Here is a 21,926-nt window from a genome sequence, read left to right on the forward strand (position 1 = left end):
GCTTGGGGAACATGAGTCCTCGGCCGACTTCCCTGGGTGGGAAGAGCCTACTACATTCTCTCTGCCTTGCCACAAGGCTCTGGGAGAGGGGCGCCCTCTAGTGAGCCCAAAGGGGAACCCGCTGGAGCCAGCATCTTGGGGAGCTGCTCCAGATGGATGGCAGGTAGTGGTATCCAGACAGGTCATCCTCCCATTGGATCCCCCTCCGCTGGTTCAGCTGAGTCGACTAGGAGGGAATGACATTTCTGAGGTCATTTATTAACTCCAGTTTATTCACCAATTAAGAGGTAGTATCCAAGGGCCAATTGGGGTAGATGTCAGCAAGGCATAAAAATGTAAATCCTGGGATTTTTTTTTTATTAGGTAATGGCAAGACCTACAATCTTATTTGGCAAATTTGAGAAGTGAAGCTTAAAGATAAGGTAGCACACTTAGTTAATATTAGACCTGGGACAAGAAATATGGTTTCTTCTGCTGTCCAGGGCTTTCACTGTACCAAGAGATCACACAAGTAAAAGAAGAACAAAAGGGACCCAGGAAAAAAGAAAATAAGAGGTACAGAGAGATGAGGGGGACTACGTGGGAATCACACTGTGACCCCCAACCACACACACACACAATGTAGATGAAACTGAGTTTCAATAAATTCCCCCTCAAAGAGGCAAGGCATCAAGGGAAGGCAGGGTTGCTGTGCAGAAACAGGCAGCACCTGCTTTGTCTTAACACAGAGACAAGTTTTATAGACAGTCCCAATGTCTGTTGAGCATATTAGGGCTTTTTTTTTTTAAACACCAATAGAAAGAGGCTCTTTTTCCTATTCCACCTGCAAATTGGGGCTGGGGACAGGTCAGATACACCCCATCCTGCAGTTAGTTCTGGCAAATTTATGGGGCTCCAATGAGATCTGCAACCAGACTGGAAGTCCAGGTGTCCATCAGGGAGAAGAACCCTATAGGGCACAGTCAGGCTGTCTGCGACGCTCCTCCATACAGCATGCCTCAGAGGAAGCCTCTGACAAAGGAATGTCCTGGGGCTCAGGACTCTCAGCTGTGGACCGGTATCGGGGGCTCAGGAGTCCCCCTTCCTCAGGATTCCACTCCAGTCCAGGATCTTCTCCTGTATTCTGGCTGAAGAAAGCCTTCAGCCTTTGGGGCCGCATCCTGTGGGCCACTGCCATTGCCAGCCCGAGCAGCATACAAAGCAGTCCTGGGGATGAGACAACAGGTGTCCTGCCTTGGTGATAATAACACCCTCCCAAGGACATCTCTCAAGAGCATCAGAACAACTCTAAGAGAATTGCTAGCATCCCTGTTTCAGGGCAACTTGGGCTCAGAGCAGTGACTGACTTAGGGTCATGCAGCTGGTGTGTCTCTGTTGGTCTGAGTTTTTGGACTCTAAGCCCAGTGCTCTTTGATTACATCTCAGAAGAGAGAGAGAAAGAGAGAACTCTGAAAACAGAGAACCCTGGGGGAAGAGCAGGGCACAGAGAAGGAGGCATGAGAAAGGGCATGAGAGAAGAGGAGAAAAGAAACGGCAGGACAATTTAAGGCTATGTGAGGCAGGGAAAGAGAAGGAAAGAGAAGGAATGGGGGACACAGAGAAGAGTGTTTGGGGAAAGTGGGCAGGGGCATAAGACTGGAAGATTTGGGAAAGACCTGGGTGGAGAGAGAGTTAGGGGATGAGGGAAATGACAGAGACAGAAGACTCAGGGAGTAGGCATCTATGGCAGGAGGAAGTGGAACTGGGGACACAAAGCCCAGAGGTGAGTGATGTAAGAGGGATAGGGCTTTAACTAGAGGAAAGGCATCCTGGCCCCCAGACGCAGGCCCTCAACCCCCACCAATATGGCGGTCCCTGGCCCTCCTTCCCTGGCCCTAAGCCCGCCAGTGTCTGTCTTCAGGGCTGTGCCTCACCTGTGGTCAATGTGATCCAGAAGGCAGGCCCATGGTGAGTGTGCAGCGTAGCAGTACCCAGGCGCAGAGCACAGGGTGATGTGAGTGATGTGGCCGTGGAGAAGAAGAGTAGTCCCAACAGCTGGAAGATGCCTGTGGCCAGCAGCATGTGGCCACCGTAGACCAGCACGGGCATGGACAGCATCACATTGGTCAGCAGCCAGCAGAGGAATGCCACCCTGGAGAGCCAGGACCCAGTGAAGGCTGGCCTAGACACCTCTACTTGGAAGGGCCCAAGGAGACTCAGGGACCCAAGAACACCCCAAAGATGTGAGATAGGGATTTCTGCCTATAGGTTTCCCAACCAAGCACAGTGGGGCTGGTGCCACCCTCTCCCACCAGAGATTTCCACATAAGTGGAGGAAAGATGGGTAGAAACTCCATTCCTGTGTCAGGCCAGCAGGGCCTCCAACCCACCCTCACCAGAGCATGGCTGAGGTATAGTGTCCCGCCAGGCGATACTGGCTGTGTAGACCACATGGGCTGTTTGGGGTGAACTTCTCAGCCAGGTAGAGCACGGGGTCCGGCAGCCCCTTCTCCAGTGCCTTTGTATACTCCTCAGCATAGTTTTCACCCAGGCGCCAGGTGAACTTCTCATTGTAATTGATGGTCTCATTCAGCTGCTGCACTGGGGTCCCTGGGGAATGAGGCAGTTGTGCTCAGCACGAACCCAAGGACCAGAGTGGGCATTTGCCTGGGTAAGGGCTCAGGGATGTCCTGGGGGGCAGGGGCAGAGGGATAGGAGCTGGTCTCAGTCTCTGGAAATTTCCCTTTCTAACATCCCCCCATTCTATAGATCCAAAATAGGTCCCAAACACACAGCAAAAGCTTCTCTTCCCTCACAGGTAAGAGCCATCCCTCACCTGTGAGTGTAATGTTGACTCCTCCTAGACCAACCTGCAGCCCAACATCAGCGCTGATCCATTCAGAACTGAAGGCCTTGTATGATGTGTTGGTGCTGACTCGGCCGACGAACCACTCAGAACTGAAATTCACGGCTGGGGTCGTATAGTTGGACGTATGGGAACTCAGAAAGGTCCAGGCATTACCGGATTAGAGTCAGAAGGAGAGCTAGAAGGGGTCTAGATCTGTTTTGCTCATAACCATATATCTGTTTACTAGCTCAGGGTCTGGCTCATGGTTAGTTTGTCTGAATAAAGCGGTCAGAATCCAAGATTTCCTTTGGTGACACTCTGCTTATGGCCCTCCCTCCCCGCCCTTCCCTGAACCAGAAGATGCCATGAGGAAACAAGGAGAGGAGAGGCTGGCTGCTGTGGGAACGAGATGGGACAGAGGCAGTTGCCCAGGATTACACTCACCCAGGATCACAGCCCCGATGAATAAGCTGGTCACCACTCGCAGCAGCCAGAACAGCCTCTGAGTCACAGGGTGGGTGGGTTTAGGAAGGAACACCCTCCTTCCAAATCCACCCTTCCTCTTTCCAGACTTGGGTGTGTGTGTGGGGGGGGTGTTCTAAAACTGAGGTCACTTGGTCAATTGTGATCAAAGTGTCTGGCATATAATAGGTGCTCAATAATTATCCATTGAATCAATGAGTAGGGAGCTTCCTCCTAGGGGTGGGGGTGGGTGACACTTTCTCAGGACTGGAGTTTCTTTCCTGAGTCTGGTTGTAGTCAGAGAGTTTGGCCCCCTCACCTTGAGGCCAAGATCTCTCTGGGGCTGGGGTCTCCAGGGCTGGGCTTGTTTCTCACCATCTTGCCCCGAATGCCAGGCAGGATGATGATGAAGGTGACCAGTGCAGTCAGAAAGATGGCGATGATGACAGCCAATGTGGTGTCCATTGGGAAGATTGGCTTGCGGCCCACATAGAAGGGGAATATGTGTCCCAAAGTAGCCATTTTGCTGGGGTTGTGCAGGGAGGCGTATGCTGTAGGACAATAGATGTGTATGTCTATGTGCCAGGCACTGTTCTTGATACTGGAGATACAGCAGGGGATAAACCAGACCAGGTCCCTGCTACTGAGACTGCGATTCTGCTGCCCCTCTGCCATTCATCTCCCTATGTTTTGAATGTGAGGGAACAAGGGTCTTGGCAATCAGTCTCTGTTGCCCCATGCTCCTTTCCTAACCCGTGGGTCCCCTAAATCAGGGCTGCAACCACCCTCGAGGCTTCTCTGCTTCCTCTGGGACTGTCTTAAGAAATATAATTCTCTTTTATCTCTCTCAGGCCTCCAGCACAATCAGACAGATCACAGGACATAAAAAGATTTATGTTTACTATCGAGTGAAGGCATAAGGGTGAAAGATGGTACAGATTACAAAAAGATTGGCTTTCCTTCTCAGTCCCCAAAGGAACAAAGGCCAGAGAGCTCTGCTAAGTATATAATCCAACCACATCATCAGAGGGCTGATTCCCAGTGCTGGCACTGCTCACACCGGTCTGCCCAGCTTTCTCAAGCACCCTGGCTGCAGCGCTGGCAACTCTAGAATAAACAAACTGAATTGAGTTCATTTCGTCTTACAGTCAGTGATCCCAGCTCTGCTAATATCCTTGTGTGTGATCTGTACTGGGGCCTTGGTTTGCCTGGGAGGTTCCATTATTTACAGTCTGACCAGGTAGTGTCTTGTTAAGTGATATAGTGACAGAGTAAGTTTGGAGTTGTGCAGCTCTGTGTTTGAATTCTGCCTCTGCCTCTTGCAAGTTACTTGGCCCCTACAGAGACGTGGTTTTATTACAAAATAGGGATGATAACATCTACCTCACAGGGTCATTGTGAGTGTGAAACAAGACTGTGTGTGTAAACTGCTAAGAAAAATACCTGAAACAGAGTGACATCAATAGATGGGAAAGAAGGGACATTTTACTACTCCCTTTACCTCTTTATCCAATCCTTCTTGGAGGGAACCCTGGGCTGGAATCAGTTCTGGGTCCAGTTCCAGTTCTTCACTAATTTTAAAACATTGGGCAGGCAAATGACAACCTCCCTGGCCCTTGGTTCCCTCATCTGCAATTGGATATGATGATCTCCTGGTACCCTCTGGTTCTAAATTCTGTGATTCTTCTATAATACCTTGTGGCTCTCAGCCTTCCGCTCTCCTTCCAGGCCGGCCACCTCCTATGCTATCTCTGGGGGTAGCATTGTGTCAGGCAAAAAGACAAAGCGACAGACAGTTTTAACTTTTAATCCTATCTTTCGGAGAAATCACGTAACCTCTGAGTCTCAGTTTTTATGCGAAGTTTTGCCTTTTTTTCTTAACTCTGCAATTCTTCCATTCCAGAGGAATAGGTATCACTTTTCCTCCTGGGCTCTCCAATCCTGCCTAACTTCACTACCACCTTTCTCATTAGTCATCCCCTTTCTCTTTACAACTTTTCAGCTTCTCTTTCTCTGCTGGCTCCTTCTTCCAAGGATATGTGTAAATTTTTCCCATCTTAGGAACACAAAGAGAAGGGACTCTCTCCCTTGAACTTCTCAGTCGCTTCCAGCTACTGTCTTATCCCACTCTCCCCTCTTCACAGCCAGGCTTTCTGGAAGAATAAACTATGTTGGTGTTTTCATTGCTTTATTTCCCCAACCCATTGCAATCTGCCTTCTCTCTTTGACTGCTCTCTCTGACGTCTCCATTAGGTCACCACATGCTAAATCCAAAAGGAAATTTTCACTTCTCATCTTTCTTGACCTCCCTATGGTATTTGTTAGTGTGGACTATTTCCTCTTTCTTGTCTTCCTTGGAGCTCCATGACAGCATGCCCTCATGGGGCCCCTGCCTTTGGCCATTCCTTTTGTGGCTCCTTTGCTAGTCCTTCCTCCTTCTGAAATGTTTCTGTTTCCCGGGATTCTGTCTTGGCTTTCTTCTCCTAGCACTCTCCCTGATTCCCTAGGCAAACTCATCTATTCCCATGGCTGATGCTTCTCAAATCTATGTCTCCAGGTAGACCTCTTACCTGGGCTCCAAACACAAAAAGTCCAATTGCCCCGTTGACATTTTCACTTGGTTTTCACATGGATGCCTCAGATTTAACAGGTCCCACACTGAATTCACTGTCTGCTCTGCTTTTTATTCTATTTTCTTTGTCTCTTTGGTGACATCACCATTGTACCAATAAAATAAATCAGAAAGCTAGACCATCTTACCTCCTAAATATTTCTTGAAACCATCCATGCATTTCCTTCCCTACTGCCCTGGTTCAGCCTCATTCTATCTTGCCTGATACCAGAACATTTTTTTTTCTAATAAGCAAATATAATCATTTTACTTCTTTGCTCTGGGTAAAGTCTAATCTCACAGTCACATATGAAGTCCTCTCTAATCTGATCTCACCTACCATTGCATCTCTGTCTTTGGCCCACCTAACCTCCATACTCAACTATTGGTCTCTCCCTGAATCTGACGTGCTCTCTCGAGTCTTCATGCCTTTGTATATGCTATGTCCTCTGACTGGAATGCTCTTACTCCTTAACAAACTTCTTTCATCCTTCAAGCCTCAGCTCGTGTTACCCCCTCTGTGAAGTTTCCTCTAATACCATTGGGCCAGTGTGGATGTTCCCACCTCTAACATTTTGATTGCATTTTGAATATACCTCCATGATCACAATAATTGCATCATATTGTAATTGTTTGAACATCAGTCTCCCCATTAGCTTCTAATCTCCATCTTTGCATCCCCTGCATGTAGCATATACTAATAAGTCTGTGGGTTGAATGAACGAATATATGAATGAGTGAGTTCTTCTCCCTGCAGGTGGCATCTTCTATTTCACACACAAGAGGGAGCTATGCTCCCTCTGTGCTCTAGACAGTATTAAACTCATTCAACATTAGTTGAGTTAGGGCTAAGGATTGGGCAGGAAGGGATTTGACCAACCCTGACCATTTTTAGTGCTTTCACAAAATTTTCAGAGACTCTCTTCTAATAGTTGGAATCCAAAGCATGAGTGTTCATATTTAATTGAATCTGAAACATTTTTTCAACTCTAACTAAAGATAAATAACTAAGAACTTGTGGATTAAGTTATCTTTTATAATATGTGATATGATATTTATTTTATTTATTGGCCTGAGAATTTTTTATCTATGACACCTAGACTGAAGCCATTATAATTGTGATGGAAAGCTATATTTTTTTAGAAAAGGCTATAAAATGTAGAATATCTTGGGTAATAAGGTAGGAAAATAAAGCAAGTTTGCTGATACTATGAATACATGTTATATGCTGAAATTTCAAAAACAAATATTTGCAATATAAGCAAATAATAGTGTAATGTATTTTGGTTAGTGTTACATGTTAACATTATTCCTGCATATATTTTAATGGGAGGTTGTAAAATATTTTACAAGAATAGCTCATCTCTATTAACATGGTGCTTCAAAGAAACATTAACAAAAGGCTCTCTATCTTAAGTACAAAAGAACAATGTTAACTTATTTCCAATTCTCCAGAATATTTATTAAATGTGACTAAAGAAAAAAGATAGTTGGTGAATAAAATTCACCTTCTTTAATTTCTTTTTGTTTAATTTAATGAATTAGATTTTCCTTAATTAATCTACATTGCCTAATCTAAAGTTAATTTTGGATGACCCTGATCCCAAATTAGTTTTAATTATTAAGGTAACAACCCTCTTGCATGAAGTGGTGGGACTGAAAGGAAAAGCCCTCATGCCCAGCCATCCTGCTTTTCCTTTAAAGCTTGTAGTTTCCCTCTGGAACATCTTCCTCCTTGGCTAGTCAAGGAGGATCTGACAGTAGAATTTCTTCCAATCTAAAAAAAATGTCTTGTCAGTCTTCACTCACTTCTCCCTAGCTCACCACCATGACTGGCAGATACACACATTGGACACTGACATAAGCACAAGATACAGTCAGACATACACCCACAGTTTCATGTAAACAGACATATAGACACAAGAAGAAAATAGTTCTCAGTAACATAGAGAACTAGATACATAAACCCTCAATCAGAGTACCCAGTGACAAAACTGAGGTGCTTTCTCAATGGGGTGGGCCAATCCCCACACTCTGGGATCCTCCTTCCTCCCTGGCCTGGAGAAGTGAGGGCCACTTTTTCCCCTTTCTGAGCTCCCTTAAAATACTGAAGTATTTCTAATGCTCAGTTGTGTTTCAGACACAGTTACCTAACCCTTACCTATCTCAGGTTGAAGTGGGGTTCCTGTGGGTGCATGAGGGGTGGGCAAGAAGTAACGTTACACATCTTCAAGCAAATTCAGCCTGGTACAGCTGGTCTTCAGCATTCAAAGTTGTCACATGCTTTCTTAGTGCTCTGTGGCCCCTCTTGTAGCCTCCCTTTGCCCACCTCCCCCATCTTCTGGAACCCAGAAAGACTACTAATTCTCTGCAAAGGGGGAATAGGTGACATGGCTGGAGTTGCCACAAGCTCTGATTGATGATACACAGCTACTAGATTGTGATATTTTGTTTCTCCGGTTGGGGTTGATCCCATTCAAAGTTTATAGCTCTGGCTGGCTATGGCGACCCTGTCAGAACTCCTGTCCCAGCCTCTTCTCTTCAAGAAGGCGTGTGGACATGTGCATGTGTGTTGTTGCACTAAGGAAAGATTTAAGTGTTGAAATAGAAGATCTGAGAAGTGGGTTGAGGCAGGAATCCCCAGTAAGGGCTGAGGTGAGTAAGGAGTCCAGGGGTGTTGAATCAGGCAAGTCGCACTATCTAGGCTCCAGGTAAGCCGGGGTAAGGATTCCACGTGTGTAAACCTAGTGGCATTTATGGCCTCCTCTTAATTTCTTACCAAGCTCTCTTTGAGGAGCTCCCACTTGATCTGAATTTGCCCCGGTGGACGCTGGAAGTACGCCCCTAGGGGCCGGGGCCGGGCCGGCACTCTAAGGCCCCCTTCAAAACCCTCCCAGACCGCACGGAGCCCAGCACTCACGCCCGCCACTCGCACCCGGACCACTGTTTCCTACCTTCGCGTCTTGCAGACGGTGCGTGCGCGGAGCCCGCGCGGCTCGCCTCCTCCTTGCGGAAGCTCACGCGCAGCGCTCCTGCGGGTGGGATTAGGGCGGGAACCAGGTCCAGACGTTGTTACCGAAAGCGCACTCACTCCCTTTCTCTCGGCGGAGCTCGCTTCCCACCCCGCTCTTCTCCTAATTCACTGAAGGACCAGGCTTCGACCGGACAAACCGGGTCCGGGTGCTTCCCCGCCCGCCACTCCAAGTCGTTCTCAGCCTTCTCAGACCGCACCCGAGGCTCTGAGGCGCTGCCCCCGTCTTCAGCCTGGGACAAGAGGAGGGACCGTGCTCAAGAGCCGTCCCCTCCGCAGCCATCCCTCCGGCCCCTCCTCCCCCTGTCCCCTGCCCAGAACCCCGGGCGGCCCCGGCACAAACCTAGCGGTGATGCAGTCCGGGGGCCGGCGGGGCGCGGGCGGGGATCGAGGGCCTGAGACCCCGGGGGAGGGGGGGTGCCACAGACTCTTTCAGGGTCTTAGGACGAGTACCTTGCTTGGACGCCAGGCCTGGTCTGCCGTCATTGGCCGATCCTCTTGGTCTTGGAGACCAGATTCGAAGGTGTGGAGAGTTTGGGGGAGCGCATCCCCGGTCCCCCCGCACCCTCTCGGTCTTCCGCCCACTCCCCAGCCCCAGCAGACTTGCCCTTTTCCAAGTGGCCGCACTAGCCGAGCCCTCGCCACGGACGGGACAGATCCCCCTGCCTGCGGCCTGCGAGCGGCGCCGTCTCACCTGGCGCGTCCCCGTCCCCTCGAGCGCCTCGGCGGGTCCCGGGCGCGCCGGCTGGCAGCCCGCCCCACTCCGCCCCGCCCCGCCTCAGACCCGGCCGCGCCGTCCCTTCATCTCCCCCAGCCCCGCCCGCGCGGCGCAGAGCTGCGGAGGAAGCCGGCGGGGAGCGGGCGTCGCGGCCCAGCCGCGAGCCAGGAGGGAGCCAATCCGCACTGCGGGGTCGAGGGACGCCGCGGCCACAGGTCAGACTCAGAAGGGGCTCTCGCGCCCGCGGGCCTAGGCGCTCCGGGGGAAGGGAGCTCCACCCGCGTGGCCTCCGCGGAGTGCGCCCCAGCTCCGCCACGCTTTTTTGGCGAAAGGGGAATTCTAGCCCGGGCCCCCCGGCGCCTCCGTTATTAGCCTGAGGCTAAAATGGAGCCTGTTCAGGCCTATTCTCCCCCGCCCCCCCCCCCCCACCAAGTTTTAGGTTCTTCGAGAACTGGGAATATCGGGTGGCCTAGTTTGCTTGGGCCTAAGAGATCTCTCTAGAGTTCTTCCTGACACCAGCACATTATGCCAGGGAGGGAACTTCGGGCTTTTAGAGTCCACGCTTCCCCTCAGCCTTCCCTTTGGACCAGGTTGGAATCATTATGGCCTTGGCTTATATTTCCCCCATGCCAGGGACACCATTGTAGGACTTCAGGCTGGAAAAGTAGCCATGTGGGACAAGAACAAGGGTAGCCCTGTGTTCTCTCCCTGGTTCTGCCACTGCCCGGGCTTCACTGCCCTGTCATAAAGTTATGCCTTCCACTCAAGGCTATTAGAAAGTTACTGAACCAATGTTGTTGTATAAATCATTGTGGCTACCCTCCCAAAAGGAGTGGTTATTAAGCATGCCCACATTCGTCTTCAGATTTATTCCCACAGCCTGGCCTGAAAGCTCACTGCATGGTTTTACAGGCTGAGTGGTCTCTGGGACCCAGGATCCTGAAGTGGAAGGGGGAAGGGGCAGAGCATCCTAGATCATGGAGGGACCACTATGGCCACTTCAGCATGTCCATCCTTTTTACTTCAACTGTTTGGAGCCCTGCTCTTCACACACTATCAAAGGTCACCATCTGGACAGTCTCTGGGATGGAGTGGGTGGAGTGGCTGAGCTTTTGAGTTATGACAGGGCCTAAGGTTCTTCACCTGTTTAATGGGAGATGGCAAGTTGGGATGAGGTCACCCTCCGGGGCTCCTCCTCTGGGACTAGACAACCTGTTCAGGAGTCCTGAGGGTTTGGTTTGAGATAAGACTTTCTCTGAGCTTCCACTTTCTTCCACTAGATAGTTCCCCAGTCCCACCGCTCACCCTCCAGTTTCTATGTGGCGTTTAGAAGATCTTTACTGGCCTGCGGCCCTCCCTGTGCCAGTTAGGAGTTACGGCTTGAGTCCCCTGCTGCCTCTGTTTCCCTGTTGTCCCTGGGTGGTTTGTTGGCCTGGGGAGAGACAGCAGAAAGCTGGCACCAAACACAGGAGCACCTGGCGCTGCATTCTTTGAGTCTACTGAGAGGAGCCATGCTCCAGCCCACCCTCTCTCTGCATCACATTTACATAACACCTGTCACCTTTCTGGCTTTGAATTCAACCTCATTCTCACTTTTGATTCTGGCAACCATGCTAGGAGATAGACAGTTCAGGCATGTTTACTCCCATAGCTGGAAAAGGTAACCAAGGTCCAGACCAGATAAGTGACCTGCCTAAGACCACACTCGTGGACTAGCAGCAGCTCAGTGTCCTGGCCCCCAAGCAAGGCTCTATCCAAGGAACATACACTCTGGGAAGCTGGGCCAAAGCAAGGTTTTTCAGTTAATCTAAGAAGGTAAGTCCAAGAAGGCACAGATTTCTGTCTGCTTTGTTCATCACTTAATCTCCAGTTCCTAGGTCAGTGCCTGATACATAGTGGGGGCTTGTCAAGTGTTTATTGAATGAATAAATGAAAGATTCTTGGGAGACAGTGAGTCTCCTACTCTCTGTTTCCCACTGTGGTGTTGGCCAAGGCCTCACCTAGATTCACAGAGGTCTCCCGAGGGCCTGGCCTGATTCTCCTGAATTGCTGGGACTCATTCTGTCTTTTTTTTCTAGGGTCTCCATTTTAGGGTGTTTTAAGACCTAAGGCCTATTATCATATTCATCATGGGCTTCTGCCTGGCTCTGGCATGGACACTGCTAGTTGGGTCGTGGACATCCGTCGGTGAGTATAGATGGAAGAAGTATAGCTAGGAACAGAGGAACCCTCCTGTGTCAGCATCTCCTATTTCATTCCTTTCAGTGTGGCGGCCCTTTCTCTCTCCTCTGTGTTCTCTCTTTCTTCATAAAGCAAAGACCCCTGGTCCCAAGTGGGAAAAGACTGATGAGGCATACAAGACAATAAAGGATCTTGTGGTCAGACTAGACCCAAAGCTGAAGGGAAGTCACAATGTTTTAAAACGAAAAAAAACAAAAACAAAAACAAAAAAAAGACAACCACCACCACTAATATGGTCCATTCGAGTTCATCTTGTTACTGTCAGCTTTGGACAGTCTCTTACTAGAATCTGAAGCCATTTGCTGAAGTCTGGGCCTCTGAGAAGGAAGGAGGCTTAAGGTGCTACAAGTTAGGTTAGAAAGAGCCAGTTCCTGGGGTGCCTGGGTGGCTCGGTCGGTTAAGTGTCTGCCTTCAGTGTGGGTCATGATCCCAGGTGGGATAGAGCCCTGCACTGAGCCCTACATCAAGCCCCACATCTGGCTCCTGAGCCTGCTTCTCCCTCTCCCTCTGCTGCTCCCCCTGCTTCTGCTCTTTCTTGCTCTCTCAAATAAATAAATAAAACCTTAAAAAAAAAAAAAAAAGCCAGTTCCTTATCATCAGGGATGGGAGGATACAAGAAAAGGAAGCAAGAGAAAACCTGTGGAATGATCTATTCTGACTGGAGGCAATAGACCCCTGCAGCTTCTCCCAGGACAGAGCTGTTCACATTCCCATTCCTTCCTGCTCTCTCTTTGCCTTGATCTTGAATTTTCCTTTTCTAGTTAGCTCTTGCCACTTATTCCCAGGAGGCATTCTCCCTTATGCTCTCCCCCAAAGACCCTCCTCCCCCTTGTTCTGCCACTAGTTCCTCTTATTTTAGAGATCACATATATGTAGTTGTCCTAGCTCGTGCTCCAAGTCCTGTATCCTTAGTTGAGTTCTTTGCTTAAACATCAGGGCCTGAGTCATTTTTCTTCTCTGACCTGCTGGTGAGTGAGTGTGCACACATGGGAGTGCGGGGCAGGAGGGTAGCTCTGAGATCTTGTCCTTGGACTGAGTAGAAAGACAATCAGGAATGGGTCTCTCCATGGCTGATAAGGGTCCTTTTCTTTGTTCTGTTCTCTGAAGTGAGCAGAGAGGGAGCTGTAGCCCTGTCGCCTTCTAGTTTGGGGAAAGGAATCTGACTGGTCACCTGATCTACTGACCAGAAGGACCTCCATTCCATCTCTGATTCTGAACCTTTCCCTCTTCCCTCAACAACTGAGTGCTCTCTCCCAGATCCTAGTTTTTGGAAAGTATAATAGGGTCAATAAGAGGAATTACATGAGGAACGTGATTCCTCAAAGGAGGAGGCGGCAAGGTTCTCCCATGACCAGGAAGTCCCTGATCCCACCCCCAGAAACTGGAAAAGAGACCAGAGTAGCAACAGGCGGCAGAGCCACAGCCCCAGGGCCCACACACTTGCGGGGGTGGGGGGGGTGGGGGGGGCTCTGCTCAGCAGGAGAGGGCCAAGCCCCTCTCCACACTGCCCGTACCCAGGGAGTGGTCACAGAATGACCTCTCCTTTCCTGAGTGGAAGAGTGGTTGGCTTTTGGGCAATGGCTGGCTCTTGCTCCGTATATCTTAGGGCTGGGAATGGTTTCTGTCCTGCCTTGTCCCTAGGGAGCTGAGGGGTGAGGGCAGTAGAAGGCTCCTGCATGCCCTTCCACATCGCCACTGTTCTCCAGCTTTGTCTTGTTCTCTGAGGTCATTTGTCAGCACACACTGCCCCTGCCTACACTGCTTCAGGGCTCCCTGCCATGTTCCCCCCACTGAGCAGCTAGAAGAATGAGCTTGAGTTTGGATATCACTTTGTCCTTGGTTCTCTCCCTCCACCGCCTACCTTCCACACTGTGCTGGGTTTCCACCTTCTGCTGCTCCCCTTGCCAGGCTACCAAGACGCATATCCTGCAGGCTTGCCTGTCCTCTCATGCCTGGACTTGCCCAGCTGCCCCTTTCCTCTGTTCTCACACAGGAACTCAGAACCCCATTTCCTGGGAGGTGCAGCGATTTGATGGGTGGTACAACAACCTCATGGAGCACAGATGGGGCAGCAAAGGTAGGTGAGGGCCAAATGGAAACAGGCCTAGGGGCAGGGTTACCCAAAGGGGCAAGGGCTGGCAGGTACCAGCAGAGGCTCATGCATTCTTAAGGTTTTAGGATCTGTGGTATGGAGGGAAGCCTGGGAGAGGGGAGGTAAGGGAGCCCCACTGAGGACTTATCTTTGTTCCTATCCCTCCTACCCCAGGCTCTCGGCTCCAGCGGCTGGTTCCAGCCAGTTATGCAGATGGTGTGTACCAGCCCTTGGGAGAACCCCACCTGCCCAACCCCAGAGACCTTAGCAACACTGCCATGAGGGGCCCTGCAGGGCAGGCCTCCCTGCGAAACCGAACAGTGCTGGGAGTCTTCTTTGGTGAGGGCCTCAACCTCTAGGGGAGGGAGGCCAGTAGGGTCAGCTGGACACCTCTATGTCTGAGGGGGGAGTCAGGAAGTGAGGGAGAGAAGTGATGGTGGATCTTAGAGATGGGGGTGAGAGATGAAGGGGCAGGCAATGGGATGGGGTATTCTTACCCAAAACTGGATTTGCCTCTTGGTGGGTATTTAGCCAAAAGACACAAGAAAGCCAAGATTAGAAAGAGTTTTACTTGGAACAAGTAAGGGAAAACATGGAGGATATTTCCCAAAGCAGTCTGTTCCCAAATAACAAAACTGGGGAAGTTTTAATCTAAGGGTACGTATGGATTCACGAAGGCACTTGTGCAATGGAGAATTCAGCCTAGAATTTAGGCTAAAGTCATCACAGAATGACAGAGTCCAGGTCTTAATTGATGGAAGTCACAAGGGCCAGCAAGGGTTGGCATCAATTGTCTGCCTTTAATCGATCTGATACCTGAGTATTCAAAGAAGTTTAAATCCTGCAAAGATAACTCAAGAATGTGCTTTGAGCAAATAGTCATAAATCACAAGATGTCTGGGGCCTAAAATGATTTTTCTTAAGTCAAGAAAGCTATATCTTGTATTTCTTTTTCTGGAGAAGAAAAAGTAGAGGGAGAAAGTCTGATTGGGGGAGGCATAAATTTTGCCCCACATTGAGCTGCTGATGGGACTACAGGTAGAGGCTGGAGCATGACAATAATCTGGTAGGGGCTCTTGGTGGACCCTGTTCTCACTCATTGCCCCTGTGACTCCTGGAACAGTCTCAGGCCAGGGTTCTGATTTTGACAAGAGGGCTGGTGGGCCAGGGTGTCAAAATGGGGGTGCTAGGGTGGGTGGTCTGACCCCAGTGACTGTGGGTTGTTGGCTCCCAACAGGTATGTTGGGCTCCTGCTGGCCACCCAAGGTGCCTACATTTGATTCCCAGTGTCCGGTGTTGTAGTGAGACTGGCAGGTTCTCTGGGCAGGGCTGCTCCCAGATGCATGTTGGAGCAGGTGTTCCCAGCCTGACTGCCTAGGCACACTCACCCGGCACCTCCCAGTTACCAAGGAGAGGACCAAACCGGCAATGAAAACAGTTTGGACCAGGGTGTAACAAAGCACTGGGAAAGGTGGAGAAGGTCAAGACTTGGACTTGCCAAAAATGGCTGAGTCGTCTTTTGAAGCTTCAAAGAGAGTCAGGGAGACTAGATACCTGATGCTGAAGGGAGAGTGGTCCTTAGCTGGTCCTTGCACGCCCTCCCCGTTGTGGACAGGCTACCACGTGCTCTCGGACCTGGTGAGCGTGGAGACCCCGGGCTGTCCGGCCGAGTTTCTCAACATCCACATCCCGCCCGGGGACCCGGTGTTCGACCCCGACTGGCGCGGGGACGTGGTCCTCCCCTTCCAGAGGAGCCGCTGGGACCCGGAGACCGGACAGAGCCCCAGTAATCCCCGGGACCTGGTGAGACCAGACGGGCAGGGTCCCGGGTTCTGGGCCGGGCCGGGCCGGGCGGGGAGAGACTCCTACCCCCTCGCCCACCGACACCCGTCTCCGCTACCCGACCCCGGGCTCACCCGAGGCTCACCCTCGTGGTGCCCCCGCAGACCAACGAGGTGACGGGCTGGCTGGACGGCAGCGCCATCTATGGCTCCTCGCACTCGTGGAGCGACGCGCTGCGGAGCTTCTCCGGCGGGCAGCTGGCTTCTGGGCCCGACCCCGCCTTCCCCCGCGACGCACAAAGCCCCCTGCTCATGTGGACGGCGCCCGACCCTGCCACCGGACAGCGCGGGCCCGGGGGGCTGTACGGTGAGGCGGCGGGGCGGGGCGGGCTGCGGCTGCGCGGGGCGGCGCGGGGCGGGCTGCGGGAGGCAAAGTTGCGCTGCCCGTGGTCACGCCGCCGCTCATCTCCTCCCCTGCGGCCCCCCGTCGCGTGTAGCCTTCGGGGCGGAGCGAGGGAACCGCGACCCCTTCCTGCAGGCGCTGGGCCTGCTGTGGTTCCGCTACCACAACCTGTGCGCGCAGCGGCTGGCCCGCGAGCACCCGCAATGGGGGGACGAGGAGCTGTTCCAGCACGCGCGCAAGAGGGTCATCGCCACTTACCAGGTCAGTCACTCGGCCTCTCTCGGTCCTCCCTCCCCTCCTTCCGCCCCCCCCCCCCCCCCGCCCGTTGCTGCGCGGGAGACTCCGCTGCCCCGCAGAGCCCTCCATCCTCGCACAAGCAGCCCCCAGAAACGCCTTTTTCCAGGAGGACACTGCTCCCCAGAACTGGAGCTAGCGTCTAGGAATGGACCCCGAAGATGAGGAGCAGGCGAAAGGCTATTATACACGAGACTGGGCTGTGGTTATTAGTTATTAGCCCACTCCCATCCCATGTTCCTAGTGGGGCACAGGCCTCCGCACCTGTCCTGTTGCATTTGCCCCCCTCGTGACTGCCCCTGCCTGGCCCTCATCTCCCACCTAAGCCTTCCTTGGGCTCAGACCCCTCCCAGCGTGGCTGCTCCAGCACTTGCCTCCCTTTTGCCCTCTCTTGACCCTCAGAACATCGTTCTGTATGAGTGGCTGCCCAGCTTCCTGCAGAAAACACCCCCCAAGTATGCAGGTGAGGGGATGGGGAAGGAGAATGGGAGAGCTAGCAGGAGTTTTTTGGGGCAGGGAGAAGGGGTGTGGGGGGGGGAGGCTGGGTGGTTTAAGGGCTAAGTGTTACTATCCTCCCTCTTCTCCCCTTCCCCCAGGACACAACCCTTTCCTGGACCCCAGCATCTCCCCAGAGTTCCTGGCCGCTTCTGAGCAATTCTTCTCTACCATGGTGCCTCCTGGCGTCTACATGAGGTGAGGGCAAAGTGCAAAGGTTTGTGTGTTGGGAGGAGTGGGGATGTCATTTGAGAAAAATCTGTCCTCAGGAGCCCTCAGGAAAGGATTATCAGTCTGAAGTGTGCTAATTTCCCCAGAGAACAGTGAATTTGGAGGGGGAAGAACAATTGTTAAAAAAAGACATCATTGTGATTTTTAAGCACTTTATGTCCGTTTTCCTACAGCTGGTGTATATATTAACTCCCCAGTTAAACACAGGCTAATTGAGGCTGAGGGTGAGTCACAAAGCCTGCTGGTCTGAACCTTAGGTCTTGACACTGCACTGGGGGCATTTTTAGCTATAAGCATAGGACCTGGGTCTTGTGGGGAATTATAATAAAAAAAGTGTGAGAGCTGAAGAAAAATTTTGACTCCAAAATAATGAAAAGGGAATTTTAAACTAAAAAATATATATTTAATTAAATGTATATGGAACAAAACATTTCAGTTTATTTTTTTACAATTGCATTATAATTTAAAAACAATTCATAGGTTAGGGATGCCTGGGTGGCTCAGGCAGTTAAGCAGCTGCTTTGGGCTCAGGTCAAGATCTCAAGGTTCTAGGATTGAGCCCACATCAGGCTCTCTGCTTAGCAGGGAGTCTGCTTCTCCCTGTCCCTCTCCCTCTGCCCCTTCGCCCTGCTCATACTCGCACTCTCTCTGTCAAATAAATAAATAAAATATTTTTTAAAAAAACAATTCAGAGGTTAGATTTTCTTACTCCGAAACAATTTTTGGATATGCCTAATAATAGCCAAGAAATCATAGCAATGGACTTATCCACAGATAGGTAATTTCAAAAAGAACAATGAAAAATCCTTTTAAAATGTTTTACATATATATGATATATATATATATATATATATATATATCATATATATGGTATATAAACTCTCTCTTTGGGAATCAGGAGAGAAGAGATGCTTTAAACAGAGCCCCATGCTGTTCAGTAATATATATATAGACAGAGAAATGGAGAAAAAGATGGGGGAGGGGAAGCATGCACATGCTTTGGGTACATTTTTAAATGTTTACAATGACCTGGGTCCCTGGCTATATATAGTCTTGGAGACCAGAGCTGATGCCTAACTTTAGGACCCCATGGCCTCAGTCATCACTCCCCTGCTCCTTGCATTTCAGAAATGCCAGTTGTCACTTCCAGGAGGTCATCAATAGGAACTCAAGTACCTCCAGAGCTCTCCGGGTCTGCAATAGCTACTGGAGCCGAAAGGTCAGCGCTGGGGGCACATACATGGGTGTGTGTGTGTGTGTGTGTGTGTGTGTGTATCTGAGGTATGTGATGAAGGTGGGCAGTAGGGCCCAGGCAGCCAGGTGTACATGCTCAAGAGTCAGTCCCCCACCCCCACCTCAGGGCTGTGTGAGGGACAGCGAGGCCTATGCAGGTGTTACTTTACATTCATTGCTTCACTGTAGATTTTTCTTCTCCCTTGACAGCTCTGAGTCCCCAGTAGGCCTTGGGGTACCCCAGCCATCCCATGCCCCAAGGAAATGTCTGAATTAGACATACCTAAGACAGTGAATGTGTATGTTGAGGGGGGAACAAGGAGGAGGGAAGAATTCTGAGCTTATCAGGGATAATCTGTCCATCCAATCCAGGCTAGTGTGGGTGAAGAGCACTGACAAATAATTTAAAGCAAAATCCAATACTTTGTGTAAAGGAGAAGTGAGGTGGGAGGAAAGGGGAGAAGAGGAAAGCTCAGAATCAAAGTCATAGAGCTGAATTGAAGGAGATCTCAGTATCCTCCTAATTATTTTAATTTAATTTAACTTAATTTAATATTATCCCTAATGCCCTTTTTATTAAGGGAAGGGCACTGAGTTCAGAGAGGTCCTGTGAGTTGCCCATGGTCACACAGCTGTTCACTAACAGAGCAAGGACCCAGACCTAGATGTTCTAGTGCCTTTGTCAATCATACTGTCAAGTCTCCTAAAATAGAAGTAAAGTTTTAGATCCCTTGTGTGTTGTGGAGACCTGTCTCTCAGCAGCATGAGCTTGGATGGGGACATCATTCACCCTGAGTGGGGAATCAACCTATGGAGGAGGAATGGCCTGTTGGTTTCAGAGGGAACATCAGCACTGGGTGGTCCCAGGACATGGACTGTGGTGTGGGGAGAGCCTGTCTGCTCAACCTCCAACCCCATCTTCCCTCCCCATTCCCAAAGCATCCAAATCTACGAAGAGCTGAAGATGTGGACGCGCTGCTGCTGGGCATGGCCTCCCAGATCGCTGAGCGAGAGGACCATGTCGTGGTTGAGGATGTGCTAGGTGAGGCTGAGGCTGTCCCTGCAGGCTGTGCACTGTTGTCACCTGGGTGGGGATTCTGCTGGAGCTCCAGTGTCAGGCCAGGAGGAGTGACTGGGGCTGGGAGCCTGCACTCTTTCACTGCTCAGACACCTGTTGACCATGGTTCCCTCTGTGTGATTCTGGTCCCCCTGGGGCTGGTTGGATACTGGGTCCTGGGCTAGTGGAGCTGTGGTGGCCGGGCGCTCCCTCAGATTCTCTGCTATTTCATCCCCAGATTTCTGGCCTGGACCCCTGAAGTTTTCTCGTACAGACCACCTGGCTGGCTGCCTGCAGAGGGGCCGGGATCTGGGCCTGCCCTCTTATACCAAGGCCAGGGAAGCACTGGGTCTGCCTCCCATTACCAGATGGCAGGACATCAACCCTGCACTCTCCCAGAGCAACCACACCGTAAGGAGGGGTTGGGACCCAGAGGGCAGGGTGGGAGGGCCAAGGCACATTGGCCCAAGACATGGAAGGAAGGCAGTGAGGCACAAACACTAGAGACAAGTCCCTGGTGAGAGGGATGGGACTCACCCACATGATTTTTCCCAATATCATATACCAGGATGGAAGTTACCAGACCAGCAGGATTTGGCAGTAGACCTTGTGACTCTGCAGATCTAGCAAATGTTTGTTGAGCATCTCTTGCATGCCAGGCACTTACTAAGCATTACCTCATTTACTCTTCCCAACAACCACCTGAGCAGGTGTAGAAGGTCCTCAACCCAGGAACAAGCTGTACTTTTTTATACACTGATACTCAAGCTGCCTTTGGGGAGTCAACTGTTATACCCTGAGCTATCGCCTGGGCCACGTGGCATTGCCTGCCAGCCAACGGACCAGTTTTGGTGACCTTACCATCTTGGCATAGTGGCGTTTCTACAATTGCACGCTTGTTTTATTGCTTTCGTCCTTACTGTTTTATAAGATTGTTGGAAAGTGGAGAAGTGAAAGGCCGATGAAGAAGCAATATGCACATGGGGCGTATAAACTTTATAAAATCAATATAAAGATAGGAATCACCAGGCATACCAAAAGTAGCAAGTCTTTGCTTCACTGGGCCTCGCTGGAGTTTAAGCTGAGCAAATGTTTGTTTACATTGCAGAGAAAAGAACCAAAGTAAAGGTCAGGTAGAAAATGCTGCTCATATAATGTTGAAGTCTGTCTCCAAAAGGCAATGTATATGCAGGGATTTGATTTATAAGAACCTTTTTTAGCTCTGAAGAATAGAAACCTTTTCGGGGCGCCTGGGTGGCTCAGTCGTTGAGTGTCTGCCTTCGGCTCAGGGCGTGATCCCAGAGTCCTGGGATCGAGCCCCACAACAGGCTCCTCCACTGGGAGCCTGCTTCTTCCTCTCCCGTTCCCCTTGCTTGTGTTCCCTCTCTCGCTGGCTGTCTTTCTCTCTGTCAAATGAATAAATAAAATCTTTAAAAAAAAAAAAAGAATAGAAACCTTTTCTAACACATCATTCTACCTTTCCAATTTTTGTAGTGATTTTGACCCTCAACTTTCACATCATTTTGAGAACAAGCCACATAGGGAACTGGCTGCCTGTTTTATTCCAACTTTCTAAAATAGGCAGCTGAATCTGTGAGCGAGTTCCCATAAATGAGTTAACTTGTGTAAAGCACTCAGAGCGGTGCCTGGGGCATAATAAGTGAGTGATTGTCACTGTCATTTATTATTATCCTCCCTGGGGCTGATCCCTGCGAACTACCTCTTTGCCCCAGGGCAGGTGCCAGGTCCTTGCACTCACTCTTGTCCCTTCTTGGCCCCAGGTGCTGGAGTCCACAGCTGCCCTGTACAACAAGGACCTGTCCCGGCTGGAGCTGCTCCCTGGGGGGCTCCTGGAGAGCCATGGGGACCCCGGGCCCCTCTTTAGTGCTATTGTCCTCAACCAGTTTGTGAGACTGCGGGACGGCGACCGCTACTGGTTTGAGAACACCAGGAATGGGTAAGGCCGGCCTGGGTCCCTTCCTCAGACTTACCTTGGCCTGGGCCCCAGGCCCTCTGCGTGTAATGTCAGCAGCCCCACGGGCCCTTGATTCCCAGCTGGCCTCCCCACTTCCTCAGCCCCTCTGGGTCTCTTTCCTCATCTGGGTCCTCGGGCCAGAACAGGCATCTCTCTCCCAATGCAGCAGCTCCCCACCTCTCCTACCTGCAGGCTGTTCTCTGAGGAAGAAATCGCAGAGATCAGAAACACTTCCCTACGGGATGTTCTAGTGGCTGTCACCAACTTGAACCCCAGTGCCCTGCAGCCCAATGTCTTCTTCTGGCATACGGGTGAGTGGCCAGGGGGTGCTTGGAGGGGCCTGGAGTCTGGTGTCTCATCCCTCCTCAGCCATGGGCCTGGTTCAGGTGCAGCTTGGCAGTGGCCTCCAGAGTCAGTGAGCCATGGTTCTGCCCTTGGGAACTTTGGTTCTGGGCACCAAGGTGGCCACATGTGG

General features: G+C 50.9%; 2 protein-coding genes across 2 annotated transcripts in view; one reads left to right on the top strand and one right to left on the bottom strand.

Moving 5' to 3' along the window:
- Positions 1 to 254: 254 nt before the first annotated feature.
- Positions 255 to 8,940, bottom strand: DUOXA1 (dual oxidase maturation factor 1). Its single transcript, XM_026518409.4, has 7 exons — positions 8,855 to 8,940; positions 3,665 to 3,840; positions 3,272 to 3,329; positions 2,816 to 2,950; positions 2,376 to 2,589; positions 1,914 to 2,131; positions 255 to 1,206 (listed from the first exon to the last, which is right to left on the bottom strand). Exons 2-7 carry the CDS (start codon positions 3,809 to 3,811, stop codon positions 950 to 952), a joined length of 1,029 nt encoding a protein of 342 aa, XP_026374194.3. The 5' UTR covers positions 3,812 to 3,840; positions 8,855 to 8,940; the 3' UTR covers positions 255 to 949.
- An 822-nt stretch (positions 8,941 to 9,762) lies between these two features.
- The window catches only part of DUOX1 (dual oxidase 1), a 32,764-nt gene continuing 20,600 nt past the window's right edge, over positions 9,763 to 21,926 (top strand). Inside the window, exons 1-14 of the mRNA XM_048218920.2 lie at positions 9,763 to 9,864; positions 11,728 to 11,836; positions 13,884 to 13,967; positions 14,157 to 14,321; positions 15,598 to 15,785; positions 15,929 to 16,130; positions 16,261 to 16,427; positions 16,863 to 16,923; positions 17,057 to 17,153; positions 18,315 to 18,405; positions 19,359 to 19,461; positions 19,715 to 19,887; positions 21,258 to 21,433; positions 21,644 to 21,762. Of these exons, the coding sequence (XP_048074877.1) occupies positions 11,779 to 11,836; positions 13,884 to 13,967; positions 14,157 to 14,321; positions 15,598 to 15,785; positions 15,929 to 16,130; positions 16,261 to 16,427; positions 16,863 to 16,923; positions 17,057 to 17,153; positions 18,315 to 18,405; positions 19,359 to 19,461; positions 19,715 to 19,887; positions 21,258 to 21,433; positions 21,644 to 21,762 (1,684 nt within the window). The 5' untranslated portion in view covers positions 9,763 to 9,864; positions 11,728 to 11,778. The remainder of the gene's footprint in view (positions 9,865 to 11,727; positions 11,837 to 13,883; positions 13,968 to 14,156; positions 14,322 to 15,597; positions 15,786 to 15,928; positions 16,131 to 16,260; positions 16,428 to 16,862; positions 16,924 to 17,056; positions 17,154 to 18,314; positions 18,406 to 19,358; positions 19,462 to 19,714; positions 19,888 to 21,257; positions 21,434 to 21,643; positions 21,763 to 21,926) is intronic.

The sequence above is a fragment of the Ursus arctos genome, unplaced genomic scaffold (assembly GCF_023065955.2).
Source record: "Ursus arctos isolate Adak ecotype North America unplaced genomic scaffold, UrsArc2.0 scaffold_36, whole genome shotgun sequence".
Taxonomy (NCBI): Eukaryota; Metazoa; Chordata; class Mammalia; order Carnivora; family Ursidae; genus Ursus; species Ursus arctos.

Excerpts from the sequence above, each read along its gene's own strand:
- DUOXA1 (XM_026518409.4), bottom strand. The coding sequence starts at position 3,811 with ATGGCTACTTTGGGACACATATTCCCCTTCTATGTGGGCCGCAAGCCA. Across the intron at positions 2,132-2,375 it reads TATACCTCAGCCATGCTCTG|GGTGGCATTCCTCTGCTGGC; the intron begins GTGAGGGTGGGT and ends CTGGCTCTCCAG. Across the intron at positions 1,207-1,913 it reads CTGGATCACATTGACCACAG|GACTGCTTTGTATGCTGCTC; the intron begins GTGAGGCACAGC and ends TCTCATCCCCAG.